The sequence below is a fragment of the Nelumbo lutea genome, chromosome 1 (assembly GCF_056320005.1).
Source record: "Nelumbo lutea isolate HS-2025 chromosome 1, American lotus-T2T, whole genome shotgun sequence".
NCBI classification, from domain to species: Eukaryota; Viridiplantae; Streptophyta; class Magnoliopsida; order Proteales; family Nelumbonaceae; genus Nelumbo; species Nelumbo lutea.
Window position 1 is genome coordinate 174,180,555 of NC_142684.1, and position 18,854 is coordinate 174,199,408.

Sequence of the window (18,854 nt, forward strand, 5' to 3'; positions counted from 1 at the left end):
TGGATCATACATTGATTCAATCTGAACAAATCCAATATAAATCCATTACAAATGGACCAGGTCCAACCCTCCAATAAATATTTTGGACCATTAAATATGGACCCGTTCAATTCAATGTCTTATTGGTCCATCCAATCCACCCAAATTGATTTTTATTTGGACGAGGTCCAATCAAAAACCAGTAAAACCCACCGAGACATCAATTTATTGGTTTAACAACCAAGTTCATTCTGAACCTAACAACACTATCCCCACATCCCGATACTTCCATTTTGAGTTCCGAAGCAGCATGGGAGATGTTTAAATCTTGCCTATACCAGGGTTTGGGGTAGACAGGCCGAGCTGTCCACAAGCCTGTCCACTAGCTACAATGGTAGACATGTTAGGCACATCACGACTCCAAGGTCGAGCTGGGATGAAGGTTTATGGCCGACAAGCCAAGAGCTTGGATCTGCTACCCACTACTTGTTCCCACATCTCAACCCACATGACACAACAATTGTGCATTAGGAATATTTCCCTTTTCATTCATATGGAGATGTTCCCAATACACGGTAGTAGTGTTCATGGGCATAGACGTGGGAACAAGTAGCGGGTAGCAAATTCAGAGTGGTAGGCCAATGCGTCGACCTAGTCCATGAAAACTTATGTCAACCCAACCCACTATTGTATAATCAATTTTATTCCAATTTTATTACAACTTTTAATTTCATTTATTATTTCATAATTCATACTAAATAATTGTATATATCAAAATGGAATTTTTTTTTTCAATTTGGGGCTTGTTCGCTTCCTCTTAACTCTTATTTCTTAAGAGGAATCTTTTAACTTTTAAGAGAAAAATGGTTGTTCATTTCCTCTTAACTCTTATCTCTTAAGGCTCAGTTTGGAAGTACAATTACAAATATGTATAATACAAATACATACAAAATAGTACAAAATATAAAGTTTGGCACTCAAAATATTTGTATTTATACTCCTTCCAAATGGAGCCTAAAGTGTAATCATACAACTTTTTGTTTTCCAATGATACTGCCAAAAAGACAAACAAAAACTCTCATATATGGGTGGGGTCAAAATGGATATTTGATACTTTCAGAATTCATATTCAAAGTTCAGATGAAAGAAAAATTCACCAATACCAATATACCTCTTAATGTAATTAATACACTTTCAAATGTAAAACTTCAAAGTAAACGAAAAAGCCCTTATTGTCTACCTTGTCAACTTATTTATTCTTTCATTATTTTTCTTTTTAATCTTTCTTAAAAAATCACACTAGCTTAAAACCCAACCCAACCAGGCACAGCCTGTTACAGTGCAGGTGGCACACAAGTTTTGGTACTATCCACATTACACCTCTAGTTTGGGGATGGGCTACCTTGTGTTGTCTAGCTGGCGGCATGACCCACATAACACCTCTAATTTCGGGATGAGCTATTTCTACAATTATGAATACGTTTCCACTTCCAGAGACCTTTCTCGGCATCAGATTTTAAAAAGTACAGTGCTCCTATACCCTTTAAAACTTCTGTAAAGGCTTCAAAAGAAACTCAAACTAGACTATAAAGTGGAACATAAATCTTGAGTGTGCTTCAAAATAAGAGGAACGCCTGCAACCTGAAACCCCCATCACTTGTAAACCTGTATATGGTGTACATTACTCCTTTTTTTTCTTGAAATCAAAGCCCGCAGGCAAATTCATTCAACTAGCTCGGTACAGTATCTCATACAAGAATATTAAGATTATGCTATCTGACCACTACGCACATAAAGAAACCTCATAAAAGTGTCTCTAACTCTCTCCTATACTGCCAACAAAAATAAAAAATGGCCCTCAAAACACACCACCAGGGATATGGTGAAAAAATGACGTTCAATAGCAACAACCACAATCTCTAACAAGTCCAATATATTCTCAGATTTCGTCCATCCCCACAAGGCCACAACCCCCAAGAACTAGTGAGATCAAGTATTCGACATGTGAAAGGGGACTAAGATGACTGGAGCAGGATTCATGGATTCAGGAAAACTAAAATATTTTAAGGCATGTTGTACTGACCGCTCTTCTTTCCCACCACCCCACCCGTCTTATGCCCATGACTAACTTAATGGGTAGCAGTGTTTGATTAGGATCATATTGTCGGATTTGCCTTGCAGACTTCATGCCCTGGAAGCTAATTTCAATGGTGAAATCTCTCCACTGCTCGATTAATTGGTTCTTGAAAATACTGTAGGGATATAAAGATGGCTTCCTGTGCATAATAATTGCAAGAAACTGTGGTCAGCAAAAGATTTTTTGATAGATGCAGTTGGCAAAAGATTGATGAGGGCAAAAGATCAATGACCAAAAGGTACCTCAGTTCGTATTGTTCTACTCCCTTGGTGAGGGCATGTATTCAAGTAGGACTCAAACACCTCTCTTACATTCTCTCCCTGCAAACAAATAAGAAAGAGTTTAAATGATGCTTATAATTATAGCAATCTCAGTAAAGCAGTTATAAGCAATATTACAAGCAATTCGAAGTAATTGTACTGTGAATTTGACATTTGAAAAGTTGATGTAAAATGTCAACTCATAAAAACACCAGAAGACTTCATACCAATTTAGTGCATGACATGTCATACCTTAAGCTCATTGTCTTCTTCAATGCTCTCTTCCAACCCAGCAAGTCCACCAAAAGCAATCAATAGGTGCCTATATGTGCCATAAGTTAATACTGTTATCAATATCCGAACTGTATTACAAAGGATATAGCTGTCATGCTTCATTTATAGACATGCATAGAAAATATAGTTACTATGTTGTGCATGTGTGTGTGTAGCATTGTTTTTCCTAAGAATATATAGTTACGGCCACTCTGCTGCATTTATATATGCAGTACCTGAATTTAGGCAGATTCAGCTCTGATGAATTAATAGTGAGACCATGCTCTGAAGTTCCAATTATATGATCATATCCACCCTATACAAAAGAAATTAAGTTATACATGAAAATTTTCTAACTAGTTAATCAAGTTAATTATATGGATTAAACAAAACAAGAGAAAAGGAAAGAATATGAATACCTTATATGGGCATTCTTTAAACACAGAACTGAGATTCGAAGCATATCGCACTTTGTACCCCCAATAGAATCCTGCTTCTCTAGGCTTGGAGGATGATACAACTTTCAGCAAACAATCTAGATAAATTCAGATACGGGGTCTTAAATCCCAGAGTATGAACTAGTAAGTTCCTTTATATGTGGATGACATAACCAATATATTCTGGTCATGAAAATATAAAGCCAAAGTAAAATGCCACTGCCACTCCACAGTAACAGCATTATTTCCTAAGGAAATTTAAACCAGTCATACTAAATACTAATTTAAGAATGTTTGGAAAATCTTTACATACCAATATTATTTTGGTAATAAATAAAAAGGGAAATTTTATTAGGAATAAGAGAAAGAAGACACAAAAGAGGTGATTAAGATATCACCCACAAGAAAAAAGAAAAACCTTATGACCCAAGTGTCAGATCCCTCCAGCCACTTGAAATACAACCTTTTTTCCTTCCCCACCCCTTGAGAGATCAAGAAACCTCACTGCCCATACCAGACCCATAAGGACCCAAATCAATCTTCCCCTAGCCCTCAAATTCCAGCCTCAATTTACTACTCAAAACTCCTCGATAGAACTTTCCTTGTCCAAAGGATACTTCTTTTCCAATTCCTGGAAGGATTTCTTGCAAATTCTTCCCCTCCCAGAAAAGATAGCCCCAGCAATTTGCTAACTTTAATTTCAATCTCAATTACCAGAAGCCACTTCCTTTCTTTATCTCTTGTGTGTGTCTCTGAAGCCACTTTCTTGCTCTCCTCAAGGATCAATAGCAGCATACAGTGGACATCATGTCTCTCTTTACAGCTGAACTTTTCAATCTTAGGAGGAAAGGGGAAAATTATAAGGTGATGCAAGGGGAAAGATTATATGGTGATATGCCAGAGATACAGTGATTATCACTTATTTAAAATTACTACTTGGGGTGTTCTGCTGTGCCAACTGCTGCCAAGGGGAGTGTTGGGATTCCAATTTGATTGATAATTTGTCTGGATTTAGATTACTTGCCTTTGCCAGTCCTACTTATGCCATCTAGAGAGAAATCTCTATGCATATCTCTAGTGCATAGCTGCTCCTAAGAGAACTTAGGACCTTGGGAATAGGATATGTCTTTAGTAGTGATGTGCCAGAATTCTATCCTGAGGTATTATTTTTAGGCCCAACCAACCAGTAGACTCACTTTGATGCCTACAATTCATGGGTTTCATGGGCTGTAGTATCTGAGATTGTGAATGATTAACATATAGTCATTAGTTGGTAGGTTAAGGGTGAAGTGAGGAACCTCAGATATTCGGACAATATGATATACAAGCTAGAGTTCTAGTTTCTACAGAGCATATATTAGAAGATTGGTAAACTCTCTAATAGGCAACCCATAGCCCAGCTAGTGGAGGGGTGGGGACTGGGGAGAGAGTTGTGTTTTAAAGCATCCCTCTGATGAACTTACAATTTATCTATAATTTTTGAGGATTTTAGCATGGATTTTTATGCCGGTTTTATTAATTTTTGCCTTAATTTAGCTTAATGCTAAGAATAGGTTCAGGGATAATCAATCCAAGAGAATGAAGGAAAAAGGCAAGAAAAGAAGGTTCAAAAAGACCAATTTCAGTCCAGCCCGGTCGTGGAAGCAAGAGAGAGCACTTCAGCCCAAAAAGAGCAAGTGAATTCCTTGAGAAAACCCCAGAAAATAAAGCCTAGCTATGAGGAGAATTCGGCCCAGCAAGGAAGGCCCATTTTTAGCCCAAATAACAACCTAGAGTGTAGCCCACATGAGCTCAAAAGCAAGCTAAGTTGTAGCCCAAATAGCAGCCCAAAGGGAGCTAGGGGCGGCAACTTCTAGGAGTTTCTTGAAGAGAAGGAGGGAGCACTCTAGAAGGTTCATGAGGGGTGTAATACACCCCATTCTAGAGGCTTCAAGAAGGGGCAAGAGCCCCCTTGAAAAACTATATAAGGAGGCCTCTAGGAGGGGAGAAAGTTGTTCAATTGCTTGAGAGAAAGGCTCTCCCACTCTTAGAGGTTCAGCCACCTTGAGAGAAGAGAAGAGAAGAAGGCTAGGCGCAAGGAAGAAGAAGAAGAAGGGCTGAAGGAAGTTCAAGACAAGCAAGCTAGAAGAAGAAGGTGAGTTCGAATTGAGGGATTGTGATTCAAAGATTTTTTGTAATAAATCATTTGTAGTTTCATTCTCTTTTGATTTGAATTCAGTTTCTTAGTTATATGTTCTTTCTTCTTTCTCCTTGTTTCCATTCTTCCTTGATGTATTTCAGCTTGTAAAATTTCAGTTCAGCAATCTAATTCTTTTTGATTCATTCAAATGATCATGCATTGTACTTGAAGTTTCTTGAATAAGGGTGTGATTGCAGATCAATTCGGCCAACTAACCTTCAAAACTCAGATCTGAATTCTCAGATCTGAGATTGCAAGATCTGAATTGCTTGAAAGAGAATTCAGATCTGCAAATTTCAGATTGGGCGAATTAATCTACAGCTTGGAATTCCTAGAGTGCTTGAGAGAGACTCTAGGAATTCAGATCTACTATTCAAGAACTGAATTGAGTGCAAGGTTAGAGATAACTTGCACAATTCAGTTGGTGATCAATTCAGATTTGAATTGATGCCTTAGAAGTGTTTGAAGAAATGCATGCATGGGGATTAGATTCTTGCTAGAGATAGAAGAACCGTCACTCATGCATAGGATGAACATGCGCTTGAGAGAGGCTGTTCATGACCTTGGGGTTTCACCAAACCAAGGCTCAATCATGATTCATTCGAATGATCCAAATTGATAGATTGCTGAATTCTGAGATTGACATTTACTGCTTACTCTTCTAACCTGAATTGAAGGCAATTGGACCAATGATTTAGATAGATTTTAATTTAGGATTTCTTAGCTTTCATTAGAGTTTTGATTTATTTGTTGATCAGATAAGAAATGTTCAATTTAGTATTGGTAATTGTTTCCTAAATCCTCGTGGGAACGATACTTCACTCACTACTTTATTACTTGAACGGCTAGTGCACTTGCTAGTGTCACAATGAGCCACACACCACCCTCCCTGGATAACTGCTATTTTTTTGCCTGAGAAGGAAAGTATTGTATTAATATCAAAAAAGAAACATATACAATCTGCCCATAATTTAGCACGAGGTTTTTAAAACCAGGCCGGATAGGGAACCATTCTAGGGTCCAGTTCCCAGGTCAAATGGTCCGACCATCCGATCTGAACAGACTGGCCATTCTGACAGAAAAAATAAAACAAAAAAAAACAAAAAAAAGGCCAAAAACCGTTGTCTGAGTCAATGGTTTGACTGCCGGAGTCAGCGGTTTGCTGACCAAATCAATGTTTTTGGCCAAAAAGCAGTTTTGGGATAAAACGGAATTGGTCATTTCGGTCCAACCGTCTGGTCCTATCTGGTTTTGAAAATCATGATTTAACATATACAGTATTGTATTAATATCAAAAAAGAAACATATACACTTCTTCCCCTATGCCTCCCCCCTTCAAAACCATCAACTTCCACTCCCCTTCTGCTTCAATGGTGTCCTTCGTCGGAGCTGCTGGTGGACACCCACTCCACTGTTTCTTTTGCCTCTACCAAATTGTTTGTCTCCAGGTATCCTCCGCATAAGTCCCCGATCTTCTTCACCATCTCCTCACTCCATAAGTGAGGAGACCGGGGGACTGGTCTCCAGGTATCCTCTACGAGTCCAGGGGACCAGTCTCCATCCTCCAGCAACCATCCATCTCCTTCCACGCTATAAAGTAAGAAGACACCTCCTACATTTATTGCCCCTGACCTTAGAATTCTCCTTACCTCTTTCGAGAAAGGTAGTATGAATAGGAATTTGGTTATCCCATTCTTCTTACTATGATTCCCACCGTCAACCCCCAGTTTCTTAAGGCCCACCCCTGCATCTCTTCTATAGAGAAGTTTGTATCCATTGTACCGACCAAACATACTTTTAAGAACTCCTTTCTTTTAATGTCCCCTTTTCCATCAAAGATTAGATAAAAGCACTATGTACTCGCTTTCATGATCACCTTCCCCTCAAGAGGAGGTGGATTCCCTAGATAGGATATTGGGGTGTGAAGTAGGGGACTGGCCATTACAATATTTGGGGCTGACCATTGGGAGGGAACCCAATGGTTGAGAGCTTTTGATACCCTGTGATTGAAAGATTTTCCAAGAGGTTAGCAAATTGGAAGAGCAATTACATCTCTTTAGGGGGTAGGATAACTTAATTAAGTCAACCTTGGCCAACTTGCTGGTTTATTTTCTGTCTACCTTTAGAGTACCAACGAAAGTAGCAAACCAATTAGAGAAGATAATGAGGGATTTCTTGTGGGAACCAGGAGACACCAAGAAGGATTACTTAATGAAGTAGGAGGTGGTTTCTAGGAGTAGGGATAATGGAAGCCTTGGGTTAGGAAATATAAAATTAAGAAATACAGATTTGTTGGGGAAATAGATTTGGAGGCTACCGATGGAACACAACAAACTTTGGTCAAGAGTGATTGTTTAGTATCCATGAATTGGTAGATAACGGCTGGGATGCAGGACTCGACCTTAGAGCTTCTTGATTTTCTCCTTGGAAAGCTATTCAAGGTATTTTGCCTCTTATGCTCCCTTATTTCAAATATGATGTTTGCAAGGGAAATAAAGTCTTGTTTTAGGAAGATGTTTGGTTGGTGAAAACTCCCTTAGAGATAGATTCCCTTCTGTTTATTCCTTGTCAGAAAACAAAAGAAAAGTGATCTCTTTAGTGTTTGTCGATAACTCCTAGGACTTGGGCTTGAGAAGAGGTCTAAGGGATTCTGAAATGGGAATGGTTGATGATTTGATTACTCAGTTAGGGGAAGTCCTTCTAGATCAGTCTTGTAGGGATAGCAAAATTTGGAAACCTTCCCCTTCTGGTTTTTTTTCAATTACTTTTCTTTCTACAACATTTTGCTTCAGACCTCTAACCTTGCAGGGAGCTTTCCTTTAAAGGAGGTGTGGGTAGCTCTATTCCTCCAAAAAATCAATACCTTGGATTTATTGCTAAAAAAAGAGGTCAAATATGTCTCTCCCCCCATGTTTGTAGTCTCTACTTGGGTTCTAGTGAGACAATCTCACACTTACTAATCTCATGCCCCTTTGTGCTCTTTATTTGGTCTTGGTTCTCTTCTCTACTTGGTTGCAAGTGGACTCCCCCCCCGAGTGTGGTGAACCTCTTTGATCCATCTTTTTTGCAGGCAACCAAAAGGTCCATGGAAGGGTTATGTGGAGAGCCACTAGAGTTGTTGTATTGTGGTTAGTGTGGGAGAAAAGAAATAATAGGATCTTCAAAGGTAGTTGTAGATCCAAGGAAGATAACCACTAAGGTTATCCATTGGTTGAAATCTTGTGATCTTTTTAAGGCCTCTCATTTGAAGACATTTATAGAAATTGGGGTATTGTGGCAGCTACAACTTCTTCCAAAGTTGTGGTATAGGAAGTTTGGTCCCCACCAACACAACAAAGGGTAAAACTAAACTTTGATAGAAGCTCTATAGGTAATCCGGGCCCATCTGGTATAGGAGATGTTTTCAAAGATAATGAAGGCAAGATAATACTTAGCATAACAAGGGAGGTGGGTGTTTGTTTCAAGTGGGTAAGGAGATCAGCAAATGGTTTTGCTGACGCCTTAGCGAAACAAGGGACTGTGAGGGAGAGACTTTATTGGGCAGTGCTGTGATGTTTGATGTTTATTGGATCAACCTCTTCTAATAGGGGTTGACTTTTGTATTTCAGTTTTAAATTATCTTTAATGAAAGTCATTGCTTCTGATAAAAAAATATGATCACCTTCCCCTCTGTCAACCACCTCAATAAACTTGCCCTCCACAAACCCCGCACCTCTCTGCTCCAAATCTCGACCAAGCCACACAACTTAACTCACCGTAGAGCTTAACGTCCTTGTTTCCACATCTTGACTTTGCCAAAAATTTCCATTGTCAAACACTCGCACCAAGTTGTTGAAGGCATTCCTCCCACTTCATTCTCCACCTAAACCACCCACCGGCACTTCATTCTCCACCACCACCCTTCCCATATGGGAACTTTTTTTTATAGATAAAATTCAATTGATTGCATTAGAAGCAAATGATGAATAATTTGTTACACACATCCCAAAATGAGGCGTGAGGTGCAGCCTCACTCATTGATACAGAAACATCATAAATTTACAATTGGGCCCAGTACAACTACTCCCTAGTTACCCCTTGTTTTAGCTAGAGAATCATCAAAAGCATTTGCCTCCCTCCCTACCCACCGTATAGTTTACCTCCATCTGCTGAGTTAACCAATTGAATTTCTTCAATTCATTTCTGTAAGCCCAGATCACTGAATCTGGGTTTTTTAGCCAATCGACCATCACCTTGGAGTCCCCTTCTATCACCAAATTTTCCAATCCTAACTCTCTTGCAATTTGTACACCTTGTAGGGCTGCGTACTATTTTGCCTTTAAGGAGTCTCCATTCCCCACTGGTCCTGAGAAGAGTGCTCTTAATTTTCCTTGTCTCTGATGACCCCTCCTATTCCAACTGGGCTTGGGTTGTCATGACTACTCCAATCAAAGTTTAATTTCAGAAATCCTTCAATGGGAGGAGCCCAAACCAGCCTTGTCTTAACCTTCTGCATTGAGCTGGAAGCCATTAATGGACAATTCCTCCAAATACCATCAAATGTGAAATTTTTGAATAGTTCCACTATTTGTAGCCAGTGTATAACCCTAGTCATTACACACTCCACAATTTGTCGTTTGCTCCTTTCTTTCTCTTGGAAAATTCTGGCATTCCTTTCTTCCCACAAGGTCCATACCACTACTGCTCTAGTGTACCTCCACATTACTCTTCCCCTCTTCTTCAGTAACACAAAGGTAGATGGGTCAAACAGCATTTTTATCTCCGTTGGCATATTCCACCTGCACCCAAACAAAGAGAAAAACCAATCCCATAGCAAATGAACAGGAAATTAGTAAATGGTAACAAGATTCACCATCAGATTTGCATAGAGTGCACCAATTCAGGGGAAATACACAGAAAATGCCTCTTCTTTTGCAAATAATCCCGAGTGTTAATTTTCCCAAGAGCCACTTCCCAACAGAAGGCCTGAATTTTAGGAGGAATCAACGGAAACCACACTTCTTCCAAGGAAAGGACAAAGAGGAAGAGGACTGACAAAGAGCTTTAAAAAAGGAAGCACAAGAAAATGAACCTTTAGAACTTGGGAACCGAATTCTTCTATCTAGACAAGAAAGCTCTAAGCAAACACTATCAAGGAGAAGGAGAAGCTTTGACAAACAAGTTGCCTCCTCATCCCTCAAACCCCTAAGAAATCCGAATTCCCAATTAAGACTCAAAGGCAAAGAAGGAAGAACCAAAAAATTTGAAATGACCTTATTTTTATACAACGAAATAGAATACAAAGAAGGAAAAACCTCCTTTAAAGGCCGGTCACCAAACCAAGTGTCTTCCTAGAATCGAATTAAATTCCCTGAGCCAACACCATACCTGATGTACTTGAGAAATTGGGGGAGGAGGCTATGAATTGCTTTCCAATGTGCTGCCAAGGTAGCCCTACACTATACACCAGCGTCCGAGCCATTCTCCAATCTACCATGTATACTTGTCACTACTTCAACCCACAAATTTTCTCTCCCAAGAGGCCATCTCCATAACCATTTCCCTAACAGAGCTGTATTCTTCTTCCTTACATTCCCTAGACCTAAACCACCTTCTTCCTTTCTTTTACACACAACCTCCCATTTTATTAAGTGGTCCTTTCTAGTCTTTTCTTCTCTTGGTGGAATCCTAAAGACAGAAGGTTAGCCAAAGTAGATTTTATCAAAGTGATCCTACCTCCCAAAGAGATGTAACTTCTCTTCCAAGCAGCCAATCTCTTTTTACATCTTTCTGTAATTGGGATCCAAAACCTACTTTTCTTCGGGTTTGCACCTAGGGGAAGCCCTAGGTAGGTCTGAGGCCATGGGGTGATATTACATTCTAAGCAATCTGCTATCCTATGTAGGACTGTCCCCTCCATATTAATCCCTGCTATGCAACTCTTGTCCAAATTGATTTTCATATTTGACACTTTTTCAAACTTCTTGATTAGATTTTTTAATCTCTTGACTTTCCTAATGTCTCCTCCTTCACAAAAAATAATGATATCATCTGCAAATTGGAGATGAGTAAGTGGGACATTGTCTCTACCCACTCTCCAACCCCTAAATTCATCTTCTCTATCTTTCGTAGAGTGAAGTCTATTGAAGACATCTTCCACTAAAGTAAAAAGGAAGGGTGATAGGGGATCACCTTGCCTTACCTCTGCAGGCTGGGAAGAAGTCTTTTACCACTCCATTAACAAGGATAGAAAAATGACAAGATCGTACACACCCAAGCATCCAATTGCACCATCTCTCCCCAAACCCCCATTGATGCAGAACTTCTTTCAAAAAACCCCAATCCACCATATCACAGGCCTTTTCTAAGTCCAATTTGCACACAAAACCTTCCCTCCTAGATCTCTTCATCTCCTCTACACATTCATTGGTTATTAGAATTTGATAAACTATTTGTCTCCCTTGAACAAAATCTCCTTGATACTGACTGATGGGGAAGGGAGAATTACTTTGATCCTCAATGATAGGACTTTAGCAATTATCTTGTGAACACTAGTCACTAAACTAATGGGTCGGAAATCCTTTGGATGGCTAGCATCACCTTTCTTTGGAATCAAGGCCAAGAAAATTGCATTAACTCCAAGGTTAACAATATGTGTATTTGAGAATTCCTTAAAGACTTTCAGTAAATCATCTTTCAACACTTCCTAACAATCCTAATAGAAACCCATTGTGAATCCATCTAGGCTTGGTGCTTTAGACCTATTCATGGAGAACAATGCCTTTCTTATTTCTTCTTCCTCAAAATCTTTTTCCAGCCAATTTGTTGCCTCCTCATCTAGCAAAGGCCACTCCAAACCTTCTAATCTCAATCAATCCTCCAGAGGTCTCCTGTAAAGGGATTTAAAGTGGTCCACAAAGATTTTGGCAATTTCATCTTGATATGAGATTAGCTCTCCATTGATTTCCAACCTAGCCACAGTTTTTGCGCCTTCTTCCACTGGCGATCGCATGAAAGAATTGTGTATTTCCATCCCCTTCCTTTATCCATTTTTGTCTTGACTTTTGTCTCCAAGATATTTCCTCTCTTGAGGACTTTTTCCAATTCTTTTTTTGATTTCCATCTTAAATCCCTCTCTTCCGCACAGAGATTTCTCTCAATTTCCACATTGTCCAACTCTTCAATCTAGGAAATTAGAGTCAGTTTCCTTTCTTCTAGCCTTCCAAAACGATCCCTATTCCACTCCTTTATTTTAGATCTTAGTCTTTGCAACTTCTTATGGAATTTGATTCCTTCCCACCTTATTCCTCTTAGATCCTCCTTCCACCAATCCTCCACTTTCCGAATAAAATCCGGATGCGCCAACCACATGTTTTCAAATTTGAAAGGAGTAGGGCCATGCAAGAAGATTTTTGTTCCTAATCTAATGGGGTGGTGATCTAAAGTGACTCTAGGCAACACCCTGGAAACCAAACCTTCCCAATGATTTTCCCATCCTCTATTGAACAGAAATCTAGCTTTGAGCATAGTGGGTTTTCCTAAAAATTGGACCAAGTGAAATTGGATTGCAATAGGGAGATCTCCTTCAATTCACACAAGTCTATGAATTCGTTAAATTTCCTCATACTAGTGATGATAGACTGATTGGGATTAGAAGTTTCATTGGAAAATCTTATCACATTGAAGTCCCTTCCCAAACACCAAGTACCTTCCCACAAACCCCAAATTGCATACAGTTCCTCCCACATATCACTTATCTCTCTATAAGTAATTGGTCCATAGACATTAGTTAAAACCCAATTGAATCCATCCTCCACGCTCTTGAATTTTACTGATATAGTATACCTACCTATTAATTCTTCCATTGCTTCAAGCACTTCATCCTTCCACAAAATCACTATACCCCTTGAAGCCCCCCAAGATGGAGCCTCAACCCATCTTATTCCTCTCACTCTCCACAAACTACTGATTAACCTTTGATCCAATTCTGTTAATTTGGTCTCTTGCAGCATTACCACATCAGGATCCTCTCTTTTTATTAGGTCTTTTATCACTCCTTTTCCTTGTACTCGCCAAACCTCTTACATTCCAACTAATTAATTTCATGTTTGCACTTTTTAATTTGAACCCTCTTTTTATTTTTCCTCCCTACTTTTGTTGCTTCCGTCTATCTCCTCTCCCACTAAATTCGATATCACCCTCTACATCAAGGATCAGCCCTTCCACTTCTGTCTTTTTCTTCTTCCACTTTTTGCTTTTTTCTTCACTCTTTCTAGAAAGCTTCTTTGTCTTCTGAATTCTTTTATCTTCTGTATTCTCCCTTAAGGTTGGGTCACCCTTTTGTTGCACACCCTCCTAACTTGTCTCTTCCTTTTTTTTCCAATCTTCAAGAAGTTCACTAATTAAGCCCCAAATCCTTTCCACTTCCTCTTCCCTCCCCCTTCTATCTTCTACCTCTCCCTCTTATAATCTCACAGTCCCATCTCCACCCTCTCTCCTTAACCAATCAGGCTGGTTAGCTGGTGTACCTGTTTCAGACAGAGCACACAAATCAGTAGCCAAAACTGAAAGGAAACACTTACTTGGAGACAGTGGATGAGGATCGAAGACAAGTGTGATTGGGAAGTCCTCTTTGGAGACCAGAAAATCAGAATCAGCCCCTGAAATTTGCCTTTGTTGAGTGGGAGTGGGATCATTAACAATTCAGGTTGCGCTTAAAACCTTTTCAAGTGCACCCCTCTCTATTGCCTCCATACTCATCTTCAAAGTTTCCTCTTGTCTCACTTCCTGTGCATCCTGTTCTTGCTGGAACACAGGAGGTAGTCTCTCTAATCCAGGGGAAAGTGTCATCTGCTCAACTTCGACTGCATGTACTGCCCGCCCAAATTCTTTTGTTTCTTTTGTATTGGTCGACTTTTCCTTTTCTTCTCCCAAGAACAGTTCTTCAGTGCTGAAACTCTCTGCTTCGTTCATATCAATCCGCACTGTTTGATCTATACTGCCCAAGCTTGAGTATTCACTCAAGTCTGACTCGCCCTCGCTGGAACTCTCTTCAAATTCTGAATCTGGTTCCTGCACCTTCACCTATTAAATTTTGGGTTTCGCTTTTCAGGGGAAACCAGAGTTTTCCCTTTACTCTGTACCCAGATCATTGCTGAACACTGTCTCTGGTATTTTCGGTTTCCTTTTGTCACTGACTTGATCGAAGAGGAAGAAGATGGACCAATATTATCGTCCATCAAAGGGCTTTCCTTCTGACTCACGTGCCCTTTTAAGTTGTCATGAGCTGCTGCCCTTTGAGGCCCAAATTAAGTTTTAAGTTACCCAACCCCTGTTTCACCAACCCAGGCCCATCTTTCTTATTACCCATCACGTGATGGGTTAATAGCCTTTGACCCTAATAGCTCAGTTCTGTTCGAATCTGATCCACCAGCTGGCTGACCCACCCCTTCTTTTGAAATTTGAAATTGGGACTGATTCACACGTCTAGGTCCATCGGTCAGCACCTCAGCTTAAGACCAGCCGTGTGTCTCATCCCTTTCTTTCCTTGCCTTATAAACCTCTTCCTCTTTTAATTCACCTTTTCCTCTCCCCAGATTTTGCTTTGCCATTTCAGTGTAATTTCCTTTCTCCTTTCCTGCATCCACTTGACTTCTTCCACGTAGCCATTCTTCTTCTACCTTCTCATCTTCTTCCCTTCTTCCCTGCCTCCAAAGCTCAGCTTCAATGGCTGTTACTAGCCAGGCCGAATAAAAGATTCCATCAACCAGTACCTTTACTGAACATGGGATATCTTCCAAGTTTACATTACTCAAACATACTGCAGCTGAGTGGAGGTCTTTTAACAAAAAAACCCTCTAACCTTGCTTTACACAGAGTAGCTATTAAGACAAAAACATCTGAAATCCATAGGTGAAACGGTAGCCCCAAGATTTGAACAATTACTTCGTCCCTCACGTGCAGATCCTTAGAGTTAGAATGAGGAATCCATTTTGAGACAGTCACAGAGGCTGACTCCAATTAACAACACATAGCCTGGAGTTCCATTTTCTCTTCTACTACCTCTAGAAGGGCCTTACACTTTTCAAAGGGGGTTAAAATAACCGTACTGTTTAACTTCAGCTTCTTTAGTAACTCTTCAGCAATTCTCTTCCAGTCCTTCAGTGGGGCTGTTAAGGTAACAATAAATTTCTTCTCCCAGTTATTCTTGTGCATGTTGCAAACCATTCTACAGTCCTTTGCTGCTTGAGCTATGAGCTGCATTTCTGTTACCTCTACTGGCAGTTCCTTCTGCTCCCTCACTGTAGAGTCTCCATAAACCCCGTGTTTCTTCTACTAGCTCCCTTCTACTTTCTTCACTAGCTTTTTCCCATGTAATGAAGTCCTTCAAATCCCTGAAACTTCTTCCCAGCCTTTCCATTTCTTACCTTCAGGGAAGCAGACCATCTGCTTTTTTCCTTCCCCAAAGAATTCCATAAGCACCACGTACCTTCCTTTAGGATTTTCCCTTCTTTCTGCTATATACCTCCTGCCATTAATCTCAATTGAATCTTTGTATTCAGACTTCCTACTCACCTTAACAGCATCTTCGATGCAAGTCTGAAACCACACCAATGCTTCTTCCCCTACCAGCAACACCATGGCCATATTAATTTCTCTGATTTTTAAAGCTTTCTTCCCTTTCACCCTGTAACTTTCAAATAGGAACTGCTTTGCTTCCACCCTTAGAGATCTTCTTCGAACCTCAGTCTGCTGAAACCTCCCTTCCACCATACTACTTTCCCTATGTAATTTTTCTCCTATTACAAAAGGAACATGTGATGTTATTATTGATAGTGTTTGGAGATTAATTCCCGCAGCACTTTCCCATATGGGAACTTCTTCATACCTCTTTCAAACCATACCATTGATGCTTCCCCCTCTAACTCACCAGTTCCCAACCATCATCCATAATGTTCCTGTCAATCCTCTTTTTCTTGTCAACCGCCGGATTTTGTCATCCCCATCACTAGAAACATCAATCCATTGCCAGAAACATCCTCTTTGGCAGACTGGTGAACAGACTTCTACTTATCCTATTTTGGTAAAATAAGTTGGTATACCTATTGATAAAGAAAGTAAGTAGGTATACCTTAGGAAACATCAATACTGATAAATTCATGGATAGCTTCTGTTTTATGCTTCTTTGATGCATCATGCATCTCATGCTGCTAAGATTTGTCCTTTCAGAGGCCTTGGGTCTCGCTTCTTGGATATGCTAGACAATCATATTTTTTTTATCAGTGAATTGTAAGATTTATTAAAAGCCCTTTGACCTGGTTAATGATTAAAAGATCCGTTTTATTAAAAGGGTTTATATATAGTAAAAACAAGCCCCAAATAGTTGGATTGTTGGAATAAGGCTTTGATGAGTCAAGTAAGGTTTACCTGGCTAACGTTGAAGGGCTTTTAATAAAATGGATGATTGTCTAGCATATAGTAAAAGCCCTTTGACCTGCTTTTAATAAAGGGCTTTTATATATAGTAAAAGCCAGCCCCAAATAGTTGGATTGTTGGAAGAAGGCTTTGATGAGTCAAGTAAGGTTTACCTGGCTAACGTTGAAGAAAATAGGAACTAAAATGGATGATTGACAACTTGCATTAAAAAACATTTGCAAGCTTTACTGTTAACAGTAGAGGATGATAATTTGATGTCCATCATCAATAGTACTGAACAATCACATAATTAATTTAAGTAGAGGAAACAATAATGTAGAATAGGCAAATCTAAAAAATAACTTGACCTATTGACCACATCAGGACTTGAAAATTATTTGTTCTATTTCATGTTCCCTTTCTCTTTCAAAGTGGAGGGAGGGAGGGAGGAAGTATTAAAAAGATATTAGATCCATTTCACTGCTATTCATCATTAAATAAAAGAATACAACCTAATCTACTTGACATTGTTGAGAAACAATTGCAAAGAGGTTATAAATTTGACCACCAGTTCTTTTTGATAGCTAAGGACCACTGATTCTTTACCTGAATCCAAATAGCGGTTGGTGCCCATGGCAACGGTTACCCGAGTTCCAGGTTCAAGTACTTGGTCGACCACAACATTCTGCAGAACATTGTATGAATCAAGCACAGTCATACATACCATAATCACCAGGCTTAACCCCAAATGATGAAAGTATAAAAAGACTAAGCAGAAGAACATCAGGAAGTGGTTAGAAACATGAATCCAAGATAAGACAATAAATCATGGCAAGAAACCTTTATGGAAGCAGAATCAGAGAAGTAGATATCCATTTTAAACTCTATATGTGTGAGTGTGTTTTCCTGTGTGTGAGATCAAAAACATGAAATTTTATATTTGTAATAATGAAAAAAGAGCAGATACAATGAAACATAGGTCCAACAGCTGAACAGCCCGAGAAAAAGAAAAACAAAGAACCAAAGAAGAACTTTCTTGAGAACAAAAACAAAAAATAAAATAAAAAATAAACTTTCTTCTTACCTTTTTTACCATTGTGAGATACTTGTGTTTATATTCCTCAACAAAATAGGTAGCTAGCACTCGTATTAATCTCAAAAAATCCTTGAAATTAGTACTATTTGGGAAGAAAGAAACAAAAGACTTTTCCACAGCATGTCCAAAGATCCAGAAGAACCGATTGCCTTTTCTTTTGCAAAATTGCTTTCTTGGGTCTCGGCTGTAAAGGCGGTTCAGGTTTCCCATCTTGGAGCTAGATTGTCCTCTAGGAACTTCTGGAATCTGCAATGGTGTATTGTCTGCTTGATCCTTCCCTAAAGAGTTGTTTTTGGGGGAGATCCTCTTGTACTTTTATTCCAAATCTAAAGAAATTACCTTACTTTTTTCAAAAAGAAAATCCTTGAAAAATCAAGCTATGTGAACTATGTTTATCAGCTTCTTAATATTGCATACCATGTGCTAATCTTCAATTAGTATGGGTATCACATGTGAAGAAGGACCTTTTATACCAATCTGTTTGCACTTTGTATAAATCAAAAGGAAAAAATAAAAATTATGTAGATTGATAGGTCTACAAGAGAAGACGCAAAGGAAGAGATGGAAGAGAAAAAGAAGACAAATAAAAGAGAGAACAGTTAGGTTAGGGAAATAAATCTTGGGATGCATGCACAACCCCTTTTTCTGTTTATGTATATGGACTAGATTACAAGAATACCACTGGTGGACAGCATCATATAAAACAAAATAAAAATAGCGCCTTCACAACAGGATTGTGGGCCTCAAAAAAAAATCTCATGATTTCTCCAGGGTTCTTTCGGACATGGATGTTCTTTTACAAACTAATTCTTCTTCTTCCAAGCATGAATCACCTAGGAGACTTAGAGCCATTCTCTGACAAGAAACACCTCCACAGAGGGAAAGGGGTTACCAGTAAAAACACTGAATCCTAACCATCCCTCCGTTTCAACTCACCTCTCTGCATAAATAATTATTTATGTAAAGAAGGAAAACCTTCTTTGATACCAACTTGTTTGTATAAATCAAAAGGAAAAAAATAATAATTATTTAGATTGATAGATCTACAAGAGAAAATGAAAAAGAAGAGATGGAAGAGAAGAAGAAGAAGAAGAAGAAG

At 39.2% G+C, this 18,854-nt stretch overlaps 1 protein-coding gene across 1 annotated transcript in view; it reads right to left on the reverse strand.

The window, feature by feature from the left end:
• Positions 1-1,614: 1,614 nt before the first annotated feature.
• The window catches only part of LOC148879302 (methyltransferase C9orf114 protein), a 34,016-nt gene continuing 16,776 nt past the window's right edge, over positions 1,615-18,854 (reverse strand). The window contains exons 6-11 of the mRNA XM_088960809.1: positions 17,266-17,344; positions 3,069-3,184; positions 2,886-2,965; positions 2,629-2,698; positions 2,359-2,436; positions 1,615-2,255 (exon numbers count right to left, since the gene is read on the reverse strand). Of these exons, the coding sequence (XP_088816935.1) occupies positions 2,184-2,255; positions 2,359-2,436; positions 2,629-2,698; positions 2,886-2,965; positions 3,069-3,184; positions 17,266-17,344 (495 nt within the window). The 3' untranslated portion in view covers positions 1,615-2,183. The remainder of the gene's footprint in view (positions 2,256-2,358; positions 2,437-2,628; positions 2,699-2,885; positions 2,966-3,068; positions 3,185-17,265; positions 17,345-18,854) is intronic.